The sequence below is a fragment of the Pelodiscus sinensis genome, chromosome 2 (genome assembly GCF_052426305.1).
Source record: "Pelodiscus sinensis isolate ZL-2025 chromosome 2, ASM5242630v1, whole genome shotgun sequence".
Taxonomy (NCBI): domain Eukaryota; kingdom Metazoa; phylum Chordata; order Testudines; family Trionychidae; genus Pelodiscus; species Pelodiscus sinensis.
Window position 1 is genome coordinate 241012927 of NC_143053.1, and position 27710 is coordinate 241040636.

The 27710-nt window shown below is 42.5% G+C and overlaps 1 protein-coding gene across 5 annotated transcripts in view; it reads right to left on the reverse strand.

The window, feature by feature from the left end:
- DYNC2I1 (dynein 2 intermediate chain 1) overlaps window positions 1–27710 on the reverse strand; it is a 100656-nt gene that overhangs the window by 57212 nt on the left and 15734 nt on the right. For 2 of the 5 annotated variants that reach the window (XR_012902113.2, XM_075922732.2), the window contains exons 3-10: window positions 21873–22317; window positions 19329–19396; window positions 17843–18175; window positions 9073–9137; window positions 7866–7926; window positions 4884–4949; window positions 3718–3762; window positions 625–826 (exon numbers count right to left, since the gene is read on the reverse strand). Coding sequence is in view for 4 of the 5 variants with exons in the window: in XM_075922732.2 (XP_075778847.2) it covers window positions 625–826; window positions 3718–3762; window positions 4884–4949; window positions 7866–7926; window positions 9073–9137; window positions 17843–18175; window positions 19329–19396; window positions 21873–22317 (1285 nt within the window). In the remaining variant the exon portion in view is untranslated. Of the gene's footprint in view, window positions 1–624; window positions 827–3717; window positions 3763–4883; window positions 4950–7865; window positions 7927–9072; window positions 9138–17842; window positions 18176–19295; window positions 19397–21872; window positions 22318–27710 lie in introns of those variants that run through there. The other 3 variants (XM_006111907.5, XM_075922734.2, XM_075922733.2) reach the window with 3 other exon arrangements.

The window sequence follows — 27710 nt, forward strand, 5'->3', positions numbered from 1 at the left end:
CTAAGATGAGTAAAAAGTAGGTAAAAGCATTTTTTATAGACCCCAGTCCAGAGTTTGTGACCTGCATGGTTGGATCAGGGCCTCATACTGAACAAAGTCAATGAACTAAACAGACCTATAGAGGAAGAGATTGTCATTTTACATATTCATTTTTCACAGCAAAAATATACTTTAAAGAATTATAAACCAAAAATAAAAAATGTGTATGTGGTCTTTTATGTTTTTGTTTTTTCTTTCTTGTTTTTAACATAAAAATAACAGGGCCTGACTTCTCTCTTCCTGTTGGAGGTCATTGTTAAGATCTTTGAAAGACTGGGATGGCACATCATAGGGAGTTGAAACACGATCTGCAGCTCTAACAGCCCTACAAATCAGGATACAGGGCTATTAAATCTCGGCCTGTATATCTTAATACTTCACACTGGAAATCATTAGTAAAATTTCTGAAGTTTTATTCAGCTATTTGAAAGTTACGCTGCTTAGCCACAAAGCTAAATGATTCATTCAGAACACTAGCTTTTTGCCTTTAATGGAGATCTTTTGAGCAAGCTGACATATTCTGTTCGAACAAAAGCTGCTATGCATTTAATAACAAAACTTAAAAGATTGAGCCCAATAACATACCCATTTTTGGCTCCTTTTCATGTTCTTTTTGCATTTTCTTTGGTGGCATGATATTAATCCTCTCATTTTCTGCATTAATTGCTCTTTGAATTTCTTCTATTTCTGATTTTTTGGAAATAGGGATCTCTCTCAGTTTTTCTTCTGAGTCTCTGTCCTCATTATCATTATCTTCTTCATCATCATCAAAATCATCTTCATAATCCTTTAAAATAACATTATTTTTACTAAATATCAAACACAAATGAAATTAAATAATTTAAATCATATTACTGGTGCCTGTGTCAAAATACTGTTCTGCCAGCATGAACAGACCCCATCTCTCCTCCTGCGCGGAAGCTCCTATGGGAAGAGGAAAAGTAGGATTCTTCCTGCAAGTAGGTTGTACCAGACAAGAGGTGTGCCACATTAGCTGTTACTCTGCTCCGCTGGCGTGACTAGAGCCAGTGCCCTGGCAGGTCCCTTATCATGCCTGCCACCAAAACGTGAGTCCAGATATTCCCTTGATACCTGCTGTACAGTGGCTGCTTTAAAACATAACTTTGGCCTTGCACAGAACACATCCCCATTGTCTTTAAAGAGATCTTCACTGTATGTTAACAGATTGGCTGCATCTAGATTGGCATGATTTTCCGGAAATGCTTTTAACAGAAAAGTTTTCCGTTAAAAGCATTTTCGGAAAAGAGCGTCTAGATTGGCACGGATGCTTTTCCGCAAAAGCACTTTTTGCGGAAAAGCGTCTGTGCCAATCTAGACACGCTTTTCCGCAAAAAAGCCCCGATCGGCATTTTCACGATCAGGGCTTTTTTGCGGAAAACAAATCTCAGCTGTCTACACTGGCCCTTTTGCGCAAAAGCTTTGCGCAAAAGGAACTTTTGCCCGAACGGGAGCAGAATAGTATTTCCGCAAGAAGCACTGATTTCTTACAGAAGGAAGTCAGTGCTTTTGCGGAAATTCAAGCGGCCAGTGTAGACAGCTGGCAAGTTTTTCCGGAAAAGCGGCTGATTTTCCGGAAAAACTGGCCAGTCTAGACACAGCCATTAGGTTTTAGGTTCCAGAACGTATCTCCTGTAATGAATGCCCTTGTAACTTTTCATTACAGCAGGAACAGCAGAGAGCTTGCTGCATACTCCCTCGGCTCTACCAGCTGTCCGCTTTACACAAATACAAAGGCAAAATAGGACAAGGGAAGACATGTTCAAGGAGCAAATGAATCTTCCCACTTGAACAGGGAGTGTGTAACTGAGTAGAGGAATACACTAACAGAGGAGCTCCAAGCACCAGGAAAGGAGAGCAGAGCATCAGGAGAACACACAGGGAACTACAAGTGAAGCACCATGAGACAGTTTTGTGATTCCTAACGTCTGCGATGGACTGCATGGTGGCTTTCCAAGATGCATACTTGGACAGGCTTTCTGCCCCTCTCCTTCCCCCACTTGCAGAATGACTTTCCCTCCTCCCTTAGGGGCCCTAAGACATGGTGGTGGAGAGAAATCAAGGGCAGCCTCACTCTCAACCTCCAGGGCATTGTGAAGCAAAAGGCTGTCCTTCTCACATTTCTGATTTCCCACTTATAAAGGTCCTACCATGGATTCCTTTCCTGTTCCTGCTGTGTTTGCTAAATAAAAACGCATGATCTCTAAATAACCGTCTCTTTATTGCTTGTATTGCAGGAGTGGTGAAGGATTACAAGCAAACACACTGAATGCAGGGGCACACTCATTGGGTGCCACACGCATGACTCTCAAAATTGGCCATTCATAAAACTTTCTTTCAAAGCCTCTCTGATTTGCACTACCCCGTGCTGTGGTCTCCTTGTTGCTCTGGTGTCTGGCTGCTCAAAATCTATAACTAGGCACTCTGCCTCAGACCCCCCACCCTGCCAGATAAATTTCCCTCCTGCTCTCACAGATATGATGAAGCACACAGCAGGCTGCCATCATAAAGAAAATGTTGCATTTGCTGAAATCTAACCTAGTCAGCAGACAATTAAACCTTCCCTTTTAATGTCCAGAAGCACATTTCACCTCCATTCTGCATTTGCTCATCCTGTAGCTGAACTGCTCCTTACTGCTGTCCAGGCTGCCCGTTTATGGCTTCATGACCCATGGGAGCAAAGGGTAGGCTAGATCACCAAGGATCACTATTGGCATTTCCATGCTCACGCTGCTATGGCATCTGTGCAGGTAACCAGGGCCAAAATGGGCATGAAAAAATTGTTTCTCATTGATCGCAAGCAAGTTGGGAAGGAATAGATGAGCACATTATGGGACACTGATGACATGAATCCTGAACCATCCACTGTACAATTTTAATGTCAGTGTGCACCAGGAGCATAACCTAGAATGCAATGTGGCACAGGAACTGTGGGTAGCTACCCAGAGTGCATCGCTTTCAAAGGCGATGGCAGTCTCCCTACTGGGGACGCACTACTTTGAACTACACTGAATTTTTGTGTACAGTGGGGACATGGACCTTTGACTTTACCAAATCAGGGCGTAAGAAATTGACGTTAATAAATTCAACCTTATCATGTAATGCAGACACAGCTTAAGGCACACTTTTTTACTGTAACCAGTCTACTTGGCTAAATTCTGGTAAATAGATCTGGTAACCTCATTATATTCTTCTAACCAAACTGCAAGTCCAATAAAAGAAATTAACATAATTTTTGTAAATTGCTAGCCTGAGCACCTTTTGGTGACCTACTGACATGTCAGACACACATATCAGATTTGAAGTTTTCCTACTGTTAGCAGCCCACAAGCGAGTAGGCCAAAATTCAAGATTTTTACTCAAAAGAGTGTTCAAAAACTTGAAATCTAGTAAGACAAAATGATAATCTTTTGAAGGCTACTAATGGAAAAGTCGAAGTTGCTTTCCTGGCCTACCTCTCTTGCACTCCTGTTTATATATATGTAAAACCATTCAGTTACATGATGTTTTCTGATTAAGATAAAAGCCTTGTAAGAAGTCTGAAAGGGCCACAATGTTACCCAAAAAGTAAAAGCATAAAACACAAACGGTGCTATATTTGTTGCTACAAGAAACGCAAGTTACCACTTCTGAATTATGGCAAAAAAAATTTATACATACTTCAAAATCATCTTCATAATTTGTCAAATAGTTATCAATGATTTCCTAGAAGAGAAAACATAACAGTTGAGTAAATTAAGCCATTATATAACTACACAATACATTGCTCTTTTTATTTGCCAGTGAAATAAATAGCGACCTAGCTTTAAAGCTTGTTTTTTTCTCTAATAAAATTAAAAAATAAATGTGTAAATCTAATGTACTATAAATTCAGTTCATAAATGCAATTACAGACATACATTGTAACAGGTTGTGAAGATGGATATGCAACAACAATTTAAGAGCACAAGAAGTAGCCAACTGAATCATATTTTTAGAATAACACCTTTTCTTAAGATTTCTTGGGAGAGATTAAATGTGCTGGTTATATATATTTTCAACAAACCCCCACAATAGGTTACTGTAGCTTTCATATTGGTATAACAACAAAGTAAAACTAATTTATTTCTCAAAGAGCTAGAAATTATTCCTGTTGCTGTAATTAATGTGAAATTAAATTATTTGAACAGCTGCATTAATTATAACTGGGTTCTAATCTGATGGGTCATAAAGCAAACCAACTAAAAATTTGAACTAAGAAAAACAGACATGGATTAGTAGGCAAACCAAAACCTTGTCAAAGGCTTTCTGGAAATGTAAGTATACTATACCACTGGATCCCCCTTGTCCACAAATTTGTTAACCCCCTCAAAGAACTCTAGCAGATTAGAAAGGCATGATTTTCCTTTACAGAAACTATATTGACCTTCCCCCAACAAATTATATTCATCCATGTGCCTGACAATTTTATTCTTTACTACAGTTTCAACTAATTTGCCCGGTACTTACATTAGACTTACTGGTCTGTAACTGCCATTTATGAAAAAATCTACAATACAACAACAGCACTGTTGACAATTCACATGAATAGCCTACAAACTACTGGGTGGCTATTTTCAGTGCATTAAAAAACCAGATCTCTCAATAACTGTTCAAATCATCTGTCTGCCACAATTCGAGAGTGTGTGCCAGTTTTTTGATAATTGCATACTAATTACCTTCATAAAAATACTATTCAGAATTGTATGGAAAAAAAACCAATGGAATTTAACTCACAAGGAAAGTTATTTGATACTTCCATGCTCTCAAGAAATCAAGAGAAAATAAAAAATATCAATTGTCCTTACAAGTTCTTCCTCGCTTTTTTGCCTCTGCATAGGTTTCCCTGTTGACACATGATCACCTGGATTTTGCTAAAGATTAAAAGTATAAAAATAATCAGACAAAAAAAGTGAAACTGAAAGATCTGATTATAAATATATTAATATTAATAATGTTGAACACTGTGCATTATATCATGCTTGTGATCTTCAATGAAAGGTTGTCCTTGAGAAACCTAATACAGCCATCCACAGCAGTGAGGGGGAAGTTACACTTCAACCCCATGCCAAACACAGCTTTGTTAGAACTATATGACTCTTAGGTCTGATATCAGAGTGCAGCAGGGGGCTGCATTCCAGTTGCTTATCCTGTAAGCAAATAGCAGTAGTAATACACTCACACTAGCCAATTGTACTGGCTTGGAAAATGAAGGAAAGTATGCTGTACCCATCTAAAAGCCGCTATAAATTACCTACCTCACACACAAGATGCTCAGAGTAACGGCTAGTGTACATTAGAAGCGCTACAGTGCCACAACTTCACTAATGCAGTTGTAGCATTTCTGGTGAAGACTAAGCTAACAGCAGAGCGCTCTCCCATCACAGTAAAAGAACTAAAAAAGAGCCACCGTGGCTTAACAACCATGTAAAGAAGCAGTGAGAGATAAAAAGGCATCTTTTAAAAAGTGGAAGTCAAATCCTACGGAAGTAAATAGAAAGGAGCATAAACACTACCAAATTAAGTATAAACATAATAAGAAAAGCCAAAAAGGAATTTGAAGAACAGCTACCCAAAAACTCAAAAGGTAATAAAATGTTTTTAAGTACATCAGAAGCAGGAACCCTACATGGTCCCTTGGGCTTTATTACCTGTTTATCTTTATTACTGTTATGGCTTAAAGCAACCCTGAGGTCACACTAAGGGTACATCTACACTGCAACACTATTTCAAAATAACTAGGGCTGTTCAGAAATAACTTAGTCCACATCTACACAGCAGGCAGTTATTTCAAAATAGTGTTAAAATACTGTCAATACTCCGATTCCTGTAACCCTCATTGTACAAGGAATAAGGGAAGTCGGAGGAAGAGTGCTCTATTTCAAAATAAGTGCTGTGTAGACGCTTCCCATTTTGAAATAGGCTATTTCAAAATAAGATACACAACTGGTGTAGCTCAATTTGCATAGCTTATTTCGAGTTAAGCCCTGCAGGGTAGCCGTACCCTAAAGTAATCTGGAATCAAATTAGGCATCAGGTGGTGCCAATATTGGAGGAAAGCAGAGATCCTGCATGAAGCACAGTTTGATCAGACCCAATGGTCAAAGACAAAGTACCTACAGCTTGTCCACATTGTACATACGTAGCATGTTCTATTTCTATTTTTGTCAAGTATATCTCACAAAATACTACATAAGTGTCAGGTGACAAAGTTTACATTCATGAAGAAACCTTCACTTTCTTCAATGTTTTATAACCTGACTATTAAAAATCAGTAACAGTGTAATCTTAATGTTGCATTAATAGAGGTTTGCATTTAATATTCTATTAAAACCCACTTGCAAAAATTATGTAGTTCCTTGGGGAAGGAGGGTGCAGAGGGTTTGGATGGTGACCTGAGGGAAGGAGTTGAGGTGAGGGAGGGGCTGGGGTACCAGAGGCAGGCTCTGTTTGGGAGGTGCTTACCTTAGCATCTCCCAGCCTGCAGCATCCCCAAGGCAGGCTGGGCTCCCTGCCTGCTGCAGCCCCAGACCACTTGAAAATGCAGGCTGTTACCTCCACATGCCTCTCAACTCCTGATGGGGGAAGAGGCTTCTGCTGCCCCGTCTCCCAGGCTAATCTCTCAGCTCTGGTTGGCTGGCTGTTTCCAACCAATAGGAGCTGATAGATTGGCTAAGGTCAGTTCTTATTGGCCGAATGTTTCCAGCCAATAGGATCAGAGGATTGGCTAGGGGCAGAGAGATCACACGAAGCTTACCCCCCACCCTGCAAAGCAGAGAAACACAGGGACCACACTTTAACTATGGCAGCTGAGTTCCTGAAGGTCCCAGCAGGATGCTCTGCGGGCTGGATCCAGTGGCTTGGCAGGCCTGATTTGGCCCCCAGGCCATATTTTCCAGACTTAGAGGAAATATTGAATTTTTATATTGTAAATACGTAGATAGGTTTTTCATGGGATGCATCATTAGAAATTTCTCTCACCTTTTGGGGGACTTTTTTCCTCAAATGTATAAGATTAGAAAAGAATGTTGAGTAAGGATAGGTTCCCAAAGCCACTTAGGAACCTAGATTCCAGAGTAGGCAGTTAGGCCTGGGGAACAGGCATGTAAGTTTCCATTTTAGGCCCCACTGCAATGTATAAAATCTGCAGTTGCCTAAATTCTGAGGGTAAAAGTTTATTTGGCACTGAAATTTTTGCTTGTGGGCTTACCAGATCAGAGTGGGGAAGAATAATTCTGTAGCCTGATGATTAGGGCAACCACTTGGGCTGTGGCAGACCCCTCCTCCACTTATTCTTTAATTATTTATTACTGTGAAGTAGCTTCAACAGGAGAAATTGAGGGCATATCACATCAGACCGTCCAACAGCTCAACTGTTAGACCACTATACTAAGAGGTGGGAAGATCCTATTCAAATCCCTTCTCCTCCTCAAAAAGACGGTGGAATTGAAAGTGGAACCTTAGGAGACTGAGCCAACAAACTTCAGGACAGAAATTCCTGGTTGCATGTCACTGGCAGCGATAGAGACCTCCCTGCAGCCTACATATAGGCACCTATCTCCCTCCATAAGAGGGACACACTGGTAAAGATTAAACCAATGTTCCTATACTTTGTCCTGAAACACCAACGTTATTTACAAAATCTTTAATATAAATACAAATTACCATATCTATTTTAATCACATCATTATGTTGCGATAATATTTAGTTTAATTACATATAGTTCATTCTACATAATATTTCCAATTCTAACAAAATCCCTGCATATTAATATTCCCAAACAGTTTTACCCTTTGTCTTGTGTCCGCTTTCTTTTCTGCTTCATTGCTCTTTCTTTTATCTGTTGCACTCCTAGAAATAAACGGAATATCACTTGGAATCTGCATTAAGTCAGAGAAAAATACTGTGTTGGGGAAAACAATTGTTTTATATTAAAAAGTGTTGAAGCATTCCAATAAATGTAAATACTTCAAGGACAAAACCTAACTCCCATTGTATTCTTTGTTTCTTTTTGCAGGTGATGATATGAGGCAACAGTCTAAGAGCTAAGTGATTAATCAGCAAAGAATTGCACAAACACTGCCCACATACACTGCCTGACACGTTCTATTGTTATCCTTGAGTGGCACTTATAGAAAAAGTTAAGGGGAAAGAACCAATCCTGTACCTTTACTGAATATTGCTCAGTAGACTGCTGTGTAGATTTGCCCTAAAGAGCTAAGCTAAAACCCAGCAAGCAGAATTCTGCCTGACAGTATGTGTAAAGTTATAATCCAGAAGGCTATATTGGTATCTGACACAGCTGAATCACTGACTAAAGAATAAAGGAGAATTATTTTCTACCTTTAGTATGGCTGTACTAACTCCATGATCACTAGATGAAATAATTTATGCATCTCACTCTTTTGCCCCTCCTTGTCAGGATAAATCTAGACCCTTTTCCTTGGAAATCTGTATGCCCAGAGATTGCTATCTAATTAATAATTTTACCACCTCATACTTGCAGCTAAGATGGATATCTACAATTCAAATTCAAAGAAACAATAAAAGGTATGCCCCACAGTTTAACTGGACCTTCTCAAGTACCTACATGACTATGTGATAAATTGTCAGATAACAGACAAATAGATGTCTGGCTCTGAAGGTTCCTGGATTGTCTCAGAAGGACAAGAATAAAATTACCCTATATTTTGCAAATCTGCAGCTCACTGCTATGAACCAAAAATCAAAATAATACAACTGGAAGAAGAGCCTGAATACACTTTTTATTAAATCACCTTTTTTAGAGAATAATATGTAGGTTTTGTAATAATTTGAATGTACAAAATGCCTCCCACAAGATTATGATAAAAGTCATAAATTATATGTAGTCAAAACATATTTATTATTAAGTGACAAGAATGCGCACAACAATGTGAGCTGTACCTTTTCTTTATGACTTTCATACATACAACACATATTATACAGTATATAATAACATTAAATATATGAGTGTACCTTTCATACTGATGACTGGTTTCTTCTTCTCTTAAGCTCTTCCCTTGTTTATTGTGCTCACTGTTCTGTGAAAAAATGAAAGACCAGCATAATTCATAGCATAAGTTGAACCTTCTCTAGCCTGGCACTCTCTGGTCCAGCAATATTCGTGGTCCAGCATAACTGTGGTTAGCTGGATGTGCACTTATTATGGGTGCGGCCAAATTTACAGACACCACTTTTCTGTGCTGTTATTTAGTTCTAATTTACCCCAAAATGTCTTCTAAGAGCCTAGTAAACAGTGGCAGTATTGGTAATGCTGCTAGATAATACTGACTTCCCATGGTTCGGCAAATTCTCTGGTTCAGCACTGGTTAGGTCCTAAAGGTTCAACTAGGGATGTAATAGCATAATCAATTAACCGATTATCAGATAAGCATTTCCCTTCCCACTCCCTGGGACAGCAGCACAGGGTGACAGGCAGCAGTCCATAAGGGAGCTGGTTTTTAAACTGGCTCTCCTTACAGACCAGCTCCTGCCTATCACCCTGCGCAGAGTGGCAGGGGACTTCTCAGGAGTGGGGCCGGAGCGCACTGGCTGCCAGCCCCACTTCCGGGGACTATAGAATAATCGACTAACTGATAAGAATTCATGAGGTTACTCGACTATTCAATTAACCGATATTTAACATCCCTAGTTCAACCATTAACAACACTGTCAGAAATGAGGTATATGAACTTGTAATAAAGTATTAGAAGCAATATAAGATTTTGCTGAGAAGCAGTTATATTCCATTAACAAATCATGGGTCATCATGTGCTATCCATTTTTATGCTCCATTAGTTGTAGGAAGCTCTGCATGTCCAGTGAAGTCAGAAGGAGGCCTACCAAATAGAAAGTAATTATTGAAAGAACAGAGCTTGTTTAGTCTAGAAAAGAGAAGACTGAGGGGGTCATAATAACAGCTTTCAAGTATCTAAGGGAATTACAAGGAGGAGGAAGAAAAATTATTCTCTGTAACCACTGATGATAAGACAAGAAACAAGAGGCTCAAACTTGTAGCAAGAGAAGTTTAATTTGGACATTAGGAAAAACTTGGATGGTTAAGCACTGACAAATAAAGACAAATAAATTGCCTTAAGAGGTTGCTGAATCTCCATCATTGGAGATTTTTAAGAGCAGGTTAGTCAAACACCTGTCAGGGATGGTCAGATCAGTGATTTTTAAACTATGGGTCGTGATCCAGTACTGAGGCATGAAATGTTAGGCCCTGGATCTCATTGCTGCAGGGTGATCAGGTGATCAGTGGCAGTGCTAAGGCAGGCTACCTGCCTGTTCTGGCACTGCATACTGTGCTGCACCCCAGAAGTGACTGGCAACAGGCCTGACTCATAGGTGGGTGAGGGAGGAAGAGCGCACAGGACTCCGCACACTGTCCCTGCCCGGAACACTAGTTTAGCACCCCCATTGGCTAGGAACATGCTGCTGCCTGCTTCTGGGACACAGCCTCACCTGCAGTGCCAGGACAGGTAGGAAGTCTGCCTTAGCACGCCCGCTGCATCACTGACCGAGAGCTGCTCAAGCTAAGCTCCTCCTGCCCCAACCCTGACACCCCCAAAGCTGAAGCCCACTCCTACACACCAAAGTCCTCAGCTCCACATCCTCAGCTCCACTCTGGAGCCCACACTCAAGTCAAATTATAATCTTCTTTGACTGAGTCATGCGGAAAAAAAAGTTTGAAAACCACTGGTATATATGGTGTTTGGTCCTGCATTGAGCGCAGTGGACCGGACTTGATGACCTCTCAAAGTTCCTTCCAATCCTATGATTATATGTTAAGCATGGAAAATAGGTAGCTGAAACATCAATTAAAGAAATTCTGAATGTGTACACTGTGAACTTGCCTTGAAAATGCTGAACATTTGCAAGTAATCCTTAAGGCAACATCTTGCACTATACTATGTTGTGCACAAAGAGGTCTGTGAACTAGGGATGTTAATTAATGTGTATTTGTGTAAATGTGTAACCGCTGGATTTTTTTCCAGCTTAAAATCTGGCTCCCTATGAGCATGGCTCCCACCCGCCCCACCCCCTGCTGCCTCTGATAAAGAGGCAGCAGCGTGGGGGAGGAGCAGACAGCTCTGCAGGACCCAGTGCTCATGGGGACCCATCTTAAAAGCTGGCTTCCCACAGTCACCAGCTTATCTCCTCTCCATACAGAGGCATTGGGGGCGGAGGTGCGTGTAGTCTAACTGATAAAACCAGGCTGATTAATTGTGTAAACAACTACATGCTAACATCCCTATTTTGTACATCTTCCATTTGTGCAACCAGCAGGATTAGATCACTGCACAATGCTCCCAAGAACCTGAGGGGAATCTCGCTGAGTTATTCAGGCTGTGGGCTAGCACATACGTAGCTTACATCAGTACATACTTGATGGAAGCTTGCAGTGCTCTTGTTCAGAGAAGCAGCAAAGCACCCACTGCATGTGCCTCTGGTTCTTTTTGAGAAATGTTATCCTGACTAGTAGGGTCCCTCTAACACAGGCTCTGCCATTATCTTTGCTTCCCATGCTGCACCTGCCAGAGGTAGGATGTATCATTTCTATACAATAAGGCTTTTTTTTTTAACCCTCCACAAAATCCTATTCTGTTGCCTCATTGTGGCATGGAGGTGACTCAGGGCTCTCGAAGGATATGCCAGCACAGTGTAAGCTCTGGCAGGTTCTACCAAGTTGGAAAGGTTTTGAGTACGGTCCTGGTGGTGGACTCTGTGCCCACCATTCAAGGACAAGTCTAGCAAAGTACAAAGAGGTTCGCCACCAGAAAGTTGGCTACCAGGCAACAATTTTGCCACAGCAACTACAAACATAATAATAATATGGCATGACCTTCAGTTCTGTGCAGTTCCTCCTCACTTCCGCAGTAATGCTGATGGTAGTGGAGTGGCGGATATGGAGGCAGAGGATGCCAAGAGTCTTGCAATACTGAGACCATCCATTTGTATTAATTTATATGTTGGCACACTAAATGTGCAATCCCTCTCAAGCAATGAGCAGGTCAACATATTGATGGAAGAACTGCATCATATTTGCATTGACATTCTTGCCATAACTGAAACCAGAAGAAATAAGGAAGTCGTCGCAAAATGGAAGGATGTATCACAAATACTTCTGGAAGCAGTAGAAGGAAAAGTCAGGGGAGCTGGATTTGTTTGTTAAAATCCAGCAGAGAGATGTTTGTTCGCCAGAGTTGTTTGCCAGTGTCCTGGAAAAGGTCCTGCGAAAGATCCAAGTGAAAGATGGATTTCTCACTGATGGGAAAGTTCTTCAGATGCTCCTTTTCACAAATGACAGCATCCTAATTGTATCAAAACCTGAAACATTGCAAACCCTCCTCAATGACATCAGTAAGAATGTGAAGGAGATTTTCCTGATCAATCACAATGGAAGACAAAGTTGATAAAAACACATAGGGTATGTCTACATTGTATTCCTCTTCCAAGAGAGAGGAATGCAAATGCAGACAAGGAAAACTGCAAATGAAGCATGGATTTGAATTTCCCGTGCTTCACTTGCATCGTGGACCACTGCTTTTCCGAAATACCATATTTCAGGAAAACAAACGTGGTCCATGCAGGGTTATTTCGAGAAAAACCCTTCCTTTGAAATAACGGAGTAAGGGTTATTTCGAAGGAAGGGTTTTTTCTCTCAAAAGAGGAATGCAATGTAGTCATACCCATATTGTCCAGAGTACGTCATGCAGCTGGATGGACAGTCCGTCAGGTTAGAGGCTCAATATGTATATCTTGGACAAGCACTGCAGATGGACCATGAGCTGGGCCCAGAGTTGAGCAGAAGGAGAAGGTCAGGTTAGATTGCTTTTGGGAGTCTGTGCAGTGTTTTTGGTGATCCCAAACTTTCCACCACCGCAAAAGCCCATCTCTTTAACACCAGTATCCTTCCAGTAATTCTATATATTTGCAATAGGGATGTTAAATTTAGAATTGGTTAATCAAATAGTAGATTCAATTTGCATCGACTATTTGCATTGACTATTCGATTAGTCTATAAGGGTGCCTCTACCTTTGAAGTGTAGCAACAGCCCTCGGGCTGTTGCTACATGTCAAAGGTGAAAGTACTTTGGGGAGCACAGAGCTAGTGGGGGACTGAAGCAGTTCCCCGCTGACCCCGTGCTCCCTGTGGCGTTTCAAAGAGGCAGCGCCGCATGGAGCCCAGGGTTAATGGGGGAGTCCCCTGCTGAGCCCAGGCTCCATGCGGTGCTGCCGTGGGGAGCCCAGTGTCAGACTCCATTCGACATTTCAAAGCGGTAGCACCACATGGAGCTTGGGGTCAGTGGGGGAGTACCCCAAGGAGGGGGGAAGAGAAGAGGGTGTTTAAAAGCAGCAGTACTGCGTAGAGCCCAGGGTCTGACCCCAGGCTCCACATGGTGCTGCCACTTTGAAACACCCCGTTCTCTTCCCCCCTCCTTGCTGCCTCTTTCTGATAGAGACAGCGGGGGGTGGGGGAAGAGCAACCAGTCAACTAGTGTGTTGACTATCCAATAAACCTTTGCTTATCCCTAATTTGCAAAACCTAAAACACACTTACAGAAGAATTAAAGCTGCAAACCACCCAAACAGCAATGGAAAGACGCATGGTTGGTATAAGTAGGCTACAGCATGTTACTATAGATGATCTGCATGCAAGAAGGTGTGTCAACGATATCATCCAAGTTATATATGATTGGAAAAGGAGATGGGCTAGCCACGTAATGAGACTGAGACACAACAGATGGACAGTGTGTATACTCCACTGGTATCCACAGGACACAAAAAGAAAAGAGGAAGGCCTCCAACATGTTGAGTGGATTCTTTATGGAGGATTCATGGAAGAACATGGACAAGAACCGCACAAAACAGGACTGCGTGAAAAAGCTGCAATCTACATTGATGGTGAGATTATCCACATCACTGAAATCAGAGCTCTTCCAAGTAAGTATTCCAAGTAAGGCCTTTTTACACTTGTGATAGCCCAGAGTGTCCACAGAAGGGCTTATATATTCTGGAATATGTATTTCAGCAAATTCCCAAGTCTAGACAAAATTCTGAAAAATCTGATAGTCACCTGAGTTATGTCACTTATGAAGATGTGGAATTATAGGGGAAGTTGGTAGCAAATTTCTATGGTAACGCCATGTTCATTTTCCATTACAAAGGAGTTTTCCAAATTATTTAATGAGAAGTTCCTAAACTTCCATTATTTTCAACAGGCCTTTGACATTCGCCAGGAAGAATCCCCTTGTATTACAGAAATGATTTTTGACCCATGAAATTTAAATCAGATTAAAAACTGCCATTTCCTTTTACTCATGCAGAAAAATGTTGGCAGCATGCCAAAATCAAAGAAAACTGCAACATTAAGCTTGCATTTCTATTAAAACTGCAGCAGTAGCACATACTACACTAGAAACACAAGGGAAATGTTAGAACCATAGTAGTGAAAGGGGCTGAAGGTTAGGAAAAATGGGCTGTATTCTCATAACCCTTGGATTCAGCACTCGACACCAGTACCCCACTTACCCCATTCCAGGGGCACCATCTGGGACAGAAACTCCCCCAGCTCCTGGGCAGACCGCAGGAGAGCGGGGTTCCCCGTCACAGAGGGTACGGCTAGACTACATGGCTCCGTCGACGGAGCCACGTAAAGTAGTTTACTTGGCATAGTCAAAGAAGCAGGGATTTAAATAATCCCTGCTTCATTAAAATAAAAATGGCTGCCGTGCTGTGCCAATGACCAGCTGATCCGGCACAGCGCAGCAGTCTAGATGCGGTGCGGTTGACAAGGGAAGCCTCTGTCGACCATTCCAGTAAACCTCATTTCACAAGGCATACCGGAGCGGTCGACAAAGGCTTCCCTTGTCAACCACGCCGCGTCTAGACTGCTGCGCTGTGCCGGATCAGCTGATTGTAGGCACAGCGCAGCAGCCATTTTTATTTTAATGAAGCAGGGATTATTTAAATCCCTGCTTCTTTGACTATGCTGAGTAAACTACTTTACATGGCTCTGTCGACGGAGCCATGTAGTCTAGACGTACCCAGTGTGGGAGAGTCACTGCCCTGTACCTCCATCTGCAGTCAGATATGACTCTCAGCCAGAAAGCAGAACAGGTGTATTGACTGACAGGGACACAGCATAGCACAGACTTTTTGTTAACACAGGAACCAGAAGCAGACAATACAATCCAACTTTGGGAAAGGGGGACCCAGTGCCAGCTCCTTATGTCCTCTCCCTGAATCCTTCACCAGCCGAGAAAAACCCACATACACAGGAACTCATCCCCCAACCTGGGATTAGGCAGCTCCACCCCCTTCTTTTTTCAGATTTCCAGGCAAGGTATCACCTGGTTGCTCCCCCCAACACAGGTTACAAGAGAGCCTGAGCTATTGTGTATGTGCTAAGATGGACTAGCCTTCCCCACAGTGAGAGTCAGATGGGCTAGCCTTCCCCAACAGTCCCATCCCCAGCTGGACACCAGTGCAGTGCCCCTGGAAACTGAGGTGCACGGACACACATAGTTACAGCAGAACAGCACAGGACAGTAGGAATCACATACAACATAACAAAGTGTGCACAGCGAACACAATCCCCACTATGTCACATCCCCAACCCTTGTCTGTAGTACCATAAGACAATCACAACTCTGAGGGCAACAAATATCTCATAAATTAATAACAGGTGAAATTTACAAAGAAGCCACGAGAGTTTAGGTGCTCATTGCTCAACAACTACTGAACTTATATGAGAGTTGGGCACTTAACTCTTAGGCTCTTTTGGAAATCCATACCATTTGTTTTACTGGACCGCTATGTAACTTAAATTCCCCTTCAGTTTTTAAACAAGAAATGTAGGGTCACAATGAAATAACTGCATTTGTGAAGACTTTTAGACTATGTCTACACAGCAGCATTATTTCGGAATAACTGGTTATTCTGAAATAACATAGTCCACGTCTACACAGCAAGCAGTTTTTTCGATATAATGTTGAAATAATGTTAAGCTGGAGGACTTCTTACTCCCACTCCTGTAACCCTCATTTTACGAGGAGTAAAGAAAGTTGGAGGAAGAGAGCTCTTTCTCTGACTCCCTGTAGACAGCGCCAAAAGCCAAAATAAGCACTTTCAACTTATGCTACGCAACTGACATAGCTCAAGTTGCATAGCTTATTTCAGCTTTAGTTCTGCTGTGTAGACGTGCCCTTACAGTGCAGGTGTGCATCTATACATTACAGGAAATATTAAAATGTTTTGCCCCTTGAGTGAATGTGGCCAGACAGCCCGCCTCCATCACATCCATCTTATTTGCCTCTCTGAAGCATACAGGGCAGAGAAGGAGCAGTAAAATCAGCATAGTCTATGCTGGCTCATCTGATCCTGAGAAGCTGAAACATAGATATGAGGAGAGATCAGGATATGCGAGACTGCCACCGGCTGGCACCTATGTTGATTCGAACACACACACAGTCCCTGGAAGAGGAATTTCCCACTGAGAAAAGAATCCCCAGTAATTCCAATTTAGTTATCTCTCTTACAAGTGTAAATTAAGTTCACAACTCCCTTGTAAGAACTGGTCTCACAAAAGACAGACCAGCCCCATTTGGCATGACAGATAAGAAAGAGAAATACATGACTCCATGAGTATAAAAGATGGGCCCAGCACACACTCACTTTGAGTGTCATTCTACCCTCTACCTGCTGGTCGGGTTAGGTGTTTGACCTCCCGAGGTTCTATGGGGACGCCCACCGCGTATTTTCGTCTTTCCTAGGAATTGAGGGACCGGCCCTGGCCTAACACGCTGGAGTCGAGAGGCACAGAAGGGGGTAAAAATTGTACCTGGATGTGGTCCTCTGTCTTAAGTGTACACATAGAAAGAGTAAGCTGTTACTTGGTACCATTATTTCTATTTTTCTATCTTTATCTTCTTTGTAACCATTTTTAAGATCTATATTTTGCTAGTAGTTAAGAAATAGAGCAATAGCCATTGTAACCATATGATTTATAAGCTTCTTTAATAAACCTGTAACTGTTTAAGTTTTAACCTGACTCCTTCAGTTGCTGTAACAGAACCAGGCACAATTTAAAAGAACTTCAGCCGGTCTTAAGGGACAGATATAGGGAGCCCTGACCGTCGAATGACAGAGAAGTCTTCAATATCTAACTTCTGAGTCACTCTTTGGCTACGTCTAGACTGGCCCCTTCTTCGGAAGAGGCATGCTAATTTCTAACTTTGGAATAGGGAAATCCGCAGGGGATTTAAATATCCCCCGCAGGATTTAAATAAACATGGCCGCCACTTTTTTTCCGGCTTGGGGAAAAGCCAGAAAAGAGCGTCCAGACTGGCGCGATCCTCCGGAATAAAGCCCTTTTCCGGAGGATCTCTTATTCCTACTTGAAAGGAGCCAGAAGCAGACAAGTAGGAATAAGAGATCCTCCGGAAAAGGGCTTTATTCCGGAGGATCGCGCCAGTCTGGACGCTCTTTTCCGGCTTTTCCCCAAGCCGGAAAAAAAGCGGCGGCCATGTTTATTTAAATCCCGCAGGGGATATTTAAATCCCCTGCGGATTTCCCTATTCCAAAGTTAGAAATTAGCATGCCTCTTCTGAAGAAGGGGCCAGTGTAGACGTAGCCTTTCTGTTTTAACAAAACATTTTCAAGATGGACTGGGTAATAGATGAAATAAGATGATATCCAAACACGTTAACTGCAACTTTTAAATTTTACAAAAACTAACCTTAAGATCTCTTTTCTTTCTTTCATTTTCTTCCCTCTGTCTTTTTTCATTATTCTCTCTCTTTTGTCTTTCTCTGTCTTCAGTAGAAAATCCTTCTTTAGGTCTCCTTGACACACATTTTTCTTCCCCATCCTTTACAAACAATTCATGGCTTCTTTGTTTTGAAGGTCTCTCCTTTCCTGCCCTAACTAAATGTTGATGTTCTCTTTTATCCCTCTGACTTCTCTCTCTGTCTTTATTCAGTTCTTGATCTCTATGTGACTTGTGTCTATGTCCACTTCCTTCATCTTTCATGGTTAAAAACTCACCAACACTATTTTTGCGCTCACTTTTCTGGACAAGGAAAAATAATACAAAGAAGTCAGAGATAGATTTTTAATTAAAACATTAAAAGTAACAGAACTCTATAATTCTAGAAGTCAGGATTATTAGGTCATCTTGCCCATCTCCCTGCCAGTACAGGATTTCTCCACGCAATATATTATCATGTGTTGTGTCCACTGAAGTTTCTATTTACACTAGCAACAGGGCTTTCACTACTTCCTCTGGGAAAATGTGCATCTCAGTGTAATGGTAAACTCACCTTGAGGGCTACTCAACTTTGGAAGCTCTGGGGGCCACAATGATGCTCACAGCATATGCCAAGGGCTGCAACTTAAGTGTGGTTGCATATCCAGGCAAATATATATGCAAATATATGCAAATAGCTTCTTTCACACTGACGAGCATGAATACAAAGATTAAGGCAAGACTACACAACACACAGGCTCCACTTAAGTCAGTTCTGCTGATATTAATAAAATACAATATTTACCTGATTTCCACCCAAATGACAGCACTTTTAATGAGGAATGACAGTCCAGGAATTTAACTACTAAAATGCATATCAACAGAGGACTATTATATTGACTACTTTTTTGTTTTGGCTCCCACCTGTGGGCCGCGTGTTGAGCCCCACGTAAACCCAAACTGCACTGGAGGCCTCAAACAATCAGGCTGTGGGCTGCATGCGGCCCCACGGGCCATGTGTTAAGTAGTCCTGCCTTACAGTATGAATTCTTCAAGCAGAGATTTTTCTCTGTTTTTGAGCACATAATCTGTTGTAAAGCACCATATATATTTATAATGCCAAAGAAACACATTATTAATAAATACATTAATAAATAAAAGTTGTTTGGAAGATGATGTACAAAAATAAATAATAGCTACCTGTTTAAACAAGAACAACATATCTCCTTAAAGAATAGTAATAGTAATGTTAAAAGCAAATAAAATTTAAATGTTTTCATGTTGAAAGTTAAAAGAATTTCCCTTTTAATAAGTATAATTAAAGAATGATGTTCAAAAACAGTTTGATTTTTTTTTTAACTATTTACATGTAAGCCTAGTATAAATGCATTTCTTGAATAATGCAGGTACTGGAATTTTATCCAATTTATTCATGACATTTCACCTTATCTTATGCTGTTATGAAATATGTCCTTACTTTTCCCTCCTTTACTTTTCTTTCTGTATGTCTTCTCTCTTTCACTTCATCCCTTACATTTGCTTGCTCTAAAAAAAATTATATATACATAAAATTACTAAAGACATTTTTCTTTATTACATTATTCTTTATTAAAAATCCCCAATGTGATACATGACACATTACAGTTTACTATGTGTCATGTATTCCACAGTTCAGTAACATGGACCCTAAATCTAGCAGTGTTAATATAAGTAGACAGAGTTGTCACCCATTTCTCAAATGAATATATATACATCTATATCTATAGCAGGCCTGGGCAAAATATGGCCTATGGGCTGGATCTGGCCCAAAAAGCCACTGGATCCAATCTGCAGATGCTGTGGGGAGCCCCAGGTAGGCTCCTCACTTGCCTTGCCCCACCTGCATGCCATTCAGAAATGCAGCTGCAGGGCAGTTTCATTTTAAAAACTGAGCCCAGAGGGGAGGGGGGAAAGCTTTAGGAAGTGCTTCCACCCCCAGCTCAATCCCACTGGCCAGCTTCTGGTCAGAAACTGGACAATGGGAGCTGCCTGTTTCAATAACAGGTAGCCACAAAGCACAAGGGACTCGTACTTATTTACAGAGCACAGGGCTGCAGCCTGTGTGGGAGCAGGGCAGGCAGGGATGCTGATGCGGGAATGGGCTGCCAGCTGGTATGTCTCCTGGCCAGAGCTTGCCTCTGGCACCCCAGCCCCTTCCTTCCCCAACCCTCTGCCCCCCGCTCCTGCTCCCCTACTCCACATATCCAAATCCTCTGCCCCCTCATGCATCCATATCCCCGCCCAGATCTGGCACCCCAATCCCCTGCCCCAGATAAGATAAGTCGCCTCCTGCCCTAGCTCACAACCCAAACCTTTGTACCCCCTTCTGTATTCCAATTCCTTGCCCTAGGTCACAATCCAACCCCTTGCACCCCACTCCAGTGCCCCAGGGTTACAACTGCCTCCTTCACCCAAACTCCCTCCCTTACCCCAAGCTCCCTTCTGCACCTAACCTCCGTCCCAGTCCTTGCAGCTCCTTCATTAATATTATGGAAGAGTGCGTCCCTTGACCACTTTCCAAATTCTTGGAGTGGCTCCCCATCAAAAATTATTGCCCACCCCGATCTGTACTATTATAAAAGGAGAGATGTCCATCATGCCATCTGTCACAGAGAACATTTGAGCATACACTGGGAGATTTGAGAACCTAGGATTGTGGGTTTAAGTTCTGCCCCAGGAACTTAAGGCTAGAGCTGGTATCAGGTGAGGGTAGAGAGGTGAGTTACCAGCTTCTCTAGGGCTAGAGCTGGCAGGGAAAAGCAGCCTGCACTGGAGCTGCTTGCTCTGGCTGCAGCAAGTGAAGCAGCAACTGGTAGGGGTGGGGAGAAGGTGGGAAGGTGGAGCTGCCTCAGCTCTGATGTGTGCAGAGCAAGCCTGGGCCTGCCCGGTGGGAGCCCCTCTCTGCCTCCCCAGAGAAGACAGCACCTCCCAGCTTCCTTTTTTCTGCCCCCCTCGCCAAGGCAGCTCCCAGTGCACGGCAGCTCCCAGACCCCCAACCATACCTTCCCCTGCAGTTGAGCACAATGCTGGTTCAAGTTTGCCCAGGCCCCTGTACAGCACGGGAGAGGAGCCCCAGCCCCCTGGACTGATCCCACTGGGGAAGAGCTCTGCCAGCAGTGCAGGGACCCCTGACCCCAGCCCCAGTGTCTGTGACAGTCAGTCCCACATGGCAGCCAGATGCTGCTCCAAACAAGGAATAATTTAGCAGCCCATGGGCTGAGTGTGGAATGGAGTCTATGTAGTGCAGGGAGTCTGGCAGGCTGGTCAGGATCCAGCCTACCAGCACCTGGATGATGGACTCCAGCGGATGTGAGTGTATTGCACAAGGTGGGAGTAGAGCAGCGGAGATATGTCCATGGCAGCAGCAGGTCCTTCGCGGATGATGGCCAGGTCTGTTTTTGCTCCCCATGCCAGGCCAACCTGAGTGTATGTCTACCATCACAATGGGACAGGTAATGCTAATATAAAAATCAAACCACCACCTTTGGGAGGCTGGATTTATTGGTAACAAATAATAAAACAACATAAACTTGAGCCTAAATTTCACCCCAAGATTGGTTGCATCTGGGGTTTTGCCTAAAACCTTGAAAAAGACAACATTCCATCTTGCACAATGGTAGGAACTATGAATCAATAATTACAGTGCAATTTTATGCAGAATTTAGGTACCTTATATTAAGATTACCCAATCCATACAGGGACTTATATGCCACCCACTGTGTTGTTAATCACTCACTCAAAACTACTATAGTCAGGAACTCATTGGGAAGGAAAAGAGGCAGCTGAGAACTTGAGAGCCTTGAAAATGAAAGAGTAAGATTGGGTTATTGAGTAAGATTTTCAAAGGCACACATGGCAACTAGGCACCCACTGCCCATCAACTACACTCTCTGCTCAGACACAGATTTGGTTTCAGTCTATTTCTATCATCTAAAAAATGTGAAATACTTCAAAACATGTACAGCAAAGCATTCCACCTTACCCAACTGATCCTTGCTTTCTCTTCTTCTGTGTTGTTCTTTATCCTTTTCTCCATGTGTTCTCAGGTTATTCTGTTTAAGCATTTGTTTCTGATCATCCCTCCTATATTTTCTGTCTTTTTCCTTCTCACTCCCCTTCTCTTTATCTTTTCTTGTGATGTGTTTTTCCTTCTCTGCATCTTTTTCTTGGATCTTCTCCTTAAATTTCTCTCTCTCTCGTTCTCTGTGATCTTTTCCCCTTTCTCTCTCTCTCAGCTTATCCCTGTCTCTTTCACTAGATTTAAATCTCTCTCGTTCTCCTTTCCTTTCTTTTGCCTCTCCTCTGTCCTTGTCTTGATCCTTGTGTACATATCCTTTGTAATCAACCATGTCCTGAGTTTCTCTGTCTCTTTGCAGTTTCTTTTCCTTCTGTTTCTTATCTTCAGATTGGCTATCTGACTGTGACACCTAAAAAGAATAAAAATAATTTGATACAAAATTAAAATTCACTACATTATTTTCAAGTAGTATTTTATCTCCAAAATCCATAAGTGATTTACAAAAAACAAACCAAGTTTCCAGAAATCTGTGAAAATGCTCACACATATGCATGCCTGGCTTGTGTCCACAGTTACTACAATTAAGCTGGAGGTTGCTGTAAAATTATATACAACATGCAACTGAGATTCATGACTGGTCATTTCCATATACTTTAACAAAACTGCTTGCACAACTTAGTGTTCATGTCTACAAATTACACATGCAAATATGCATACTTTTTGTGTTCGTCTGCAAACGTAGCTCTATATTCTTTACATTATGAACTCAGCGGGATAAGCATAATAACTTGTCTGTTTAGAAAATGTCACACACATCGCTAAAAATTAATAATAAATTATAACATATATAGGCATCATGCAAGTCACCTCCATGGCAGAAGATTTGCAGTTAGGTGACAACAGGCATACAACATATACAACAAGAGCTGGGAAAGAAGAATTTTGGTCAGGAATCCTGGGAAAAAACCCTTAGTCCTATTTTTAAAAAGTCACAAAGGATGAAATTCTAGTTCCACTGATGCAAATAGCAAAACTCCCATGGACTTCAGTGGGGTAGGGATTTCAACCTAGATCAGTAGTTCTTAACCTGGGGTAATTACCCTCTAGGGATAATTTAGCGTATTTCAGAGGGTAATGAGCTGGTAAGCTACACACACTTCTGATAAATAGAGTAATATCAGCCAAGAAAAATATTTATTAATTATATTATTAAATTAAACTAACACAAAGTAATGGTGACAGCAGTAAATTAATTTACTTTATTCAACAATATTTTATTACTGTTTTTTCCAAGTAGTATGAGTCATGCAGTAACAGTGCGCATTGCAGCACAACTTAATCTGACTTGCAGCGACATGTTCAATCCTGTTACCATTCAGCTCATATAAATCACTGGCAAACCCATAATGGAGCGGCCCCTAGGGATGGGGATCCAGGATTTCAGTTGATGGCAGCAGCGCCACCATGTCGTTAGCTACTCACGGTCCCCCTCTCTCTCCAATGCCGGGAAACCCCCTGTCCTTCCACACATGCTTTTCCGCTCATGCCAGATCCCAGCAGCAGTTCGGGCTCCTACCTGCACAGAAGGGGGGCACACACTGCTGGAGGCAACAGGGGACAGTCTGATGCTGGGGATGACCCTCTCTCCCTCAGATTGTCTGGCTGCTGTAGGCATCGAGCTGCTCCCCCTGCCCTCCCCCCAGGACTTGAGCAAGATAGTTTCTGGCAGTTGGGGGTGACATGTCCTGAGCCATAGGGCTGTCACTGTGGCCCACCAGCAGCTTGGCTGCCCAGCCTCCCCACTCCACGGTGCTCAGAGGAGGCAGAAGCCATGCGGCCTCCTCTCTCCCCACACCCTAGTCCTCTCATACGCCCCCTCGGCCAAGACCCTGCATCCATAGCCCCTTCACTCATCCCTTCCACTGAGACCCCCCACCCATTCCTGCACCCTCCCCCCGGCCCGACACTTATCCCCAGATTGCTTACTGTGGAGAGTATGAAGCCCAGCAAACTGAGGGACCATTTTCAACAAATCCATAAAGAGTTTATAAGAAAAGATACTGAATATTTTTTTTTTAAGAATGCATGTTGAAATCCTCTAGTTTGGATTCAACTGGTCAGTTTGCAAAGACAATTGAAGCTGTTCTTGAAGCATCCTATCGTATTGCTCTCCAAACTGCTGAATGTAAAAAACCTCAAACAATCAGAGAAGATCTCATAAACCCATGTCTGGTTGAAACAGTGAGGCTTGTTATTGGGGAGCAACATGTGAAAAAGGTGGATCAGATATCACTTTCAAACTGCACTTTGAAAAGGCGTATTTCTGAGATGAGAGAAGTCATTTTGGATCAAGTAGTTGCAGAGATTAAAGTTAGTCCCTACTTTGCACTTCATCCAACAGATGAATCAACAGATATCACCTCCAGGGAACAATTATTTGTGTATGCTTGGTACATAAAAGGTGACTATGTGAAGGAGCAATTCCTGTTCTCTGAATCACTGACCACTACTGCATGCGAAGAAGAAGTGTACAGAACAATGCAGAATTTCTTTGTGGAGAAGGGGTTACAATGGACAAAATTAGTTGGTATGTGCACTGATAGAGCACCATCGATGATGGAAGTTCACTCTGTATTTAAGGCTCAAATAAAGCAGGTCGCCCCTTATGTCTGCTTCATAGATAAGCTTTAGCTGTGAAGACACTTCCACCAAATCTTTATTAAGTGTTCTGTGCAGTTGTTAAAATTGTTAATCATATTCAAGGTAGTGCCACAAATTCCAGGAAGTTTAGAGTATTGTGTGAAGAGGTTGGAGCTGAATTTAGTGCACTTCTGTTTCATACAGAAGTTCACTAGTTATTGCGTGGAAAAGTCTTACACCGAGTGTTGCAACTAAAAAAAGAAATATCAATGTTCTTCCAAAGAGACAGATCTGCTAAAGGCAAGAATTGTTTGAGAAAATAATGGACCATACATTCATTCTAAAATTGGCATACCTTGCTGATTTTTACTGAAATTAATCAGCTAAACCTCTCACAACAAGAAAATATGATGAATATTCTCACAGCTCAAGACAAGGTTGCTAGCTTCCTCAGTAAGTTCCAGCTTTACCCATGTAAAGTTAAAGCTGGTGATATATCCATGTGGTTAGAATTGACAACTCTGCTTGAGCCAACCAAACAGAAATATTCATTTGCTGATGATACCATAACACACTGTCAGTAACAGAATCCATCAGTAGATTCTTGCCAGATACAGAACAGTGTCACATAAATGCATAGCTTGTGAGACCATTTACAGTGGAAGAAAAAATAACTGAAGACAAGGTGAAAGCAGAATTCCTTGGTGTGTGAGAAGATAACACATTGAAAGAAGATTTTCAGGATTCTGATCTAGCAACTTTGTGGAGAAAAGCTGGTTTAGAATACCCGATTCTCTCTGGCTTTGTCCAGACTACATCCCTCTTTCGAAAGAGGGATGTAAATTAGACAGATTAAAATTGCAAATGAAGCTGGGATTTGAATTTCCTGCACTTCATTTGCATAATGGCAGCCACGCGTTCTTTCAGAAATGGATATTTCAAAAGTGAAACTGCCATCTAGATGCAGTTCTTTCGAAAAAAAAACCCACCTTTTTTTAAAGATCCTGTATTCCTGTACTGAGGAGTACAGGATCTTTCGAAAAAGGGTTGTTTTTTTTCAAAAGAACTGCGTCTAGACGGCAGTTTCACTTTTGAAATACAGGCAGTCCCCGGGTTACGTACAAGATAGGGACTGTAGGTTTGTTCTTAAGTTGAATCTGTATGTAAGTCGGAACTGGCGTCCAGATTCAGCCGCTGCTGAAACTGACCGCCAGTTCTGACTTACATACAGAATGAACTTAAGAACCCCAGGCGTCCCCAAGTCAGCTGCTGCTGAAACTGATCAGCAGCTGATTCCAGGAAGCCCGGGGCAGAGCAACTCTGCCTCGGGCTTCCTGTAGTCAGCGCTGGTCAGTTTCAGCAGAAGCTGACTTGGGGACGCCTGGGGAAGAGCAGCTGGGGTGCTGCTGGGTTGCTCCAGTAGCGCCGCTCCTCGGTGCTACTGGACCAACCCAGCATCACCCCATCTGCTCTGCCCCAGGCGTCCTGATTCAGCCGCTGCTGAAACTGACCAGCAGCGACTGAATCAGGACCTGGGGCAGAGCAGCTGGGGTGCTGCTGGGTTGGTCCAGTAGTGCCCAGAGCGGCGCTGCAGGACCAATCGGCAGCGCCCCAGCTGCTCTGCCCCAGGGTCCAAAACAAAAGCCTGCTCTGCTGGGGGGGCACACTAGCTGCGCCCCCCCCAGCAGACCAGGGACACGGGGAGCAGAGCCGCAGCGGCAGCGGGGTGCCGCGCCTCTGAGGCTTTGCTCTGGCAAAGTCTCAGAGGCGCGGGACCCCGCCGCGGCTGCAGCTTCAGTCCCGGTGCCTGTGGTCTGCTGGGGACGGTCCCCAGCAGACCACAGGCACCGGGACTGAAGCGGCAGCAGCGGGCGGTTCCCCGCGCTTCTGAGGCTTTGCTCTGGCAAAGCCTCAGAAGCGCGGGAACCCGCCCGGTGCCCCTGGTCTGCTGGAGACGGTCTCCAGCAGACCAGGGGCACCGGAGCAGCTTACGAAAGGGGCTTTCTCGCCCCGGAACTCGCAGGTAGCAATCCGCCACCTCGACCTCCGGGGCGAGAAAGCCCCGTTCGTAAGTGCGGTTCCGACATAAGTCGGATCCGCGTAAGTCGGGGACTGCCTGTACCCATTTCTGAAAGAACACGCAGCTGCCATTATGCAACTGAAGCACAGGAAATTCAAATCACAGCTTCATTTGCAATTTCGATCTGTCTAATTTACATCACTTTCGAAAGGAGGATGTAGTTTAGGCATGCCCTCTGACAGAGCTCTCAAACTTCTAATCCCACTTGCCTTAACGCATAACTGTGATGTCAGATTTTCTACAATGGTCAACATTAAAACGAAGGCAAGGAATAGATAGGATCTTAGTCATTACTTGAGATGTGACAAAACCTTGTATCTCTAAGCTAGTCAAGCAGAAGCAGTATCAAGCTTCACACAGAAATTCATCTGAGAAATGCTATTTGTGATGTGTTTTCATTTTCGAACAATGAACCTAATATATAAGTTTAAAATACAATAGGTGTTAAATTTTGTTCAACATAATGTATGAGAAAACAAAATACATTAACATTATTAATTGTAATTTCCTTTTTGTCTATTGCCATTTAAAAAGGGGGGAGGGGTAGTTTTGGTTTATTGGTTAAGCTTATGTGGTAACAGTGCCAAAGAGGTTAACAACCACTGGCCTAGACCTTTCAGGTTAATACAGAGCATATAAGAATTTCATTTAAATTGAATTAAATTTAAATAAAACTTGATATATCTACCTAATAGGGATAAAGAGCTCAGTCACTCCTGCTGACCTCAAAATCTTTCAAATCAAGTATATAGGCCACTAAGCCATCCCCACTGCAGGACGATCATTCACTTCCATCCACGTAATGGAACCAACTATTTTAAACACTCTTCACATTCATGAAAAATGAAGATTCAGGTTCTCAACAGAAAAATCAGTTATTATGAATGATCAGGCCCATATACTGTATATACAGCCTCTGGCATAATTTCTGTATAACTACATAAAATATGCATTAACTGTTTCCTAAGTATTAGATTAACTGCTTTTCTTAAATACTCCCACAAATCCAACTAAATCTGAGCTGGGAGGACTGAGATGTCTTTATATCCTAAAATATAACGTCTGTCATATTAATTTTACCG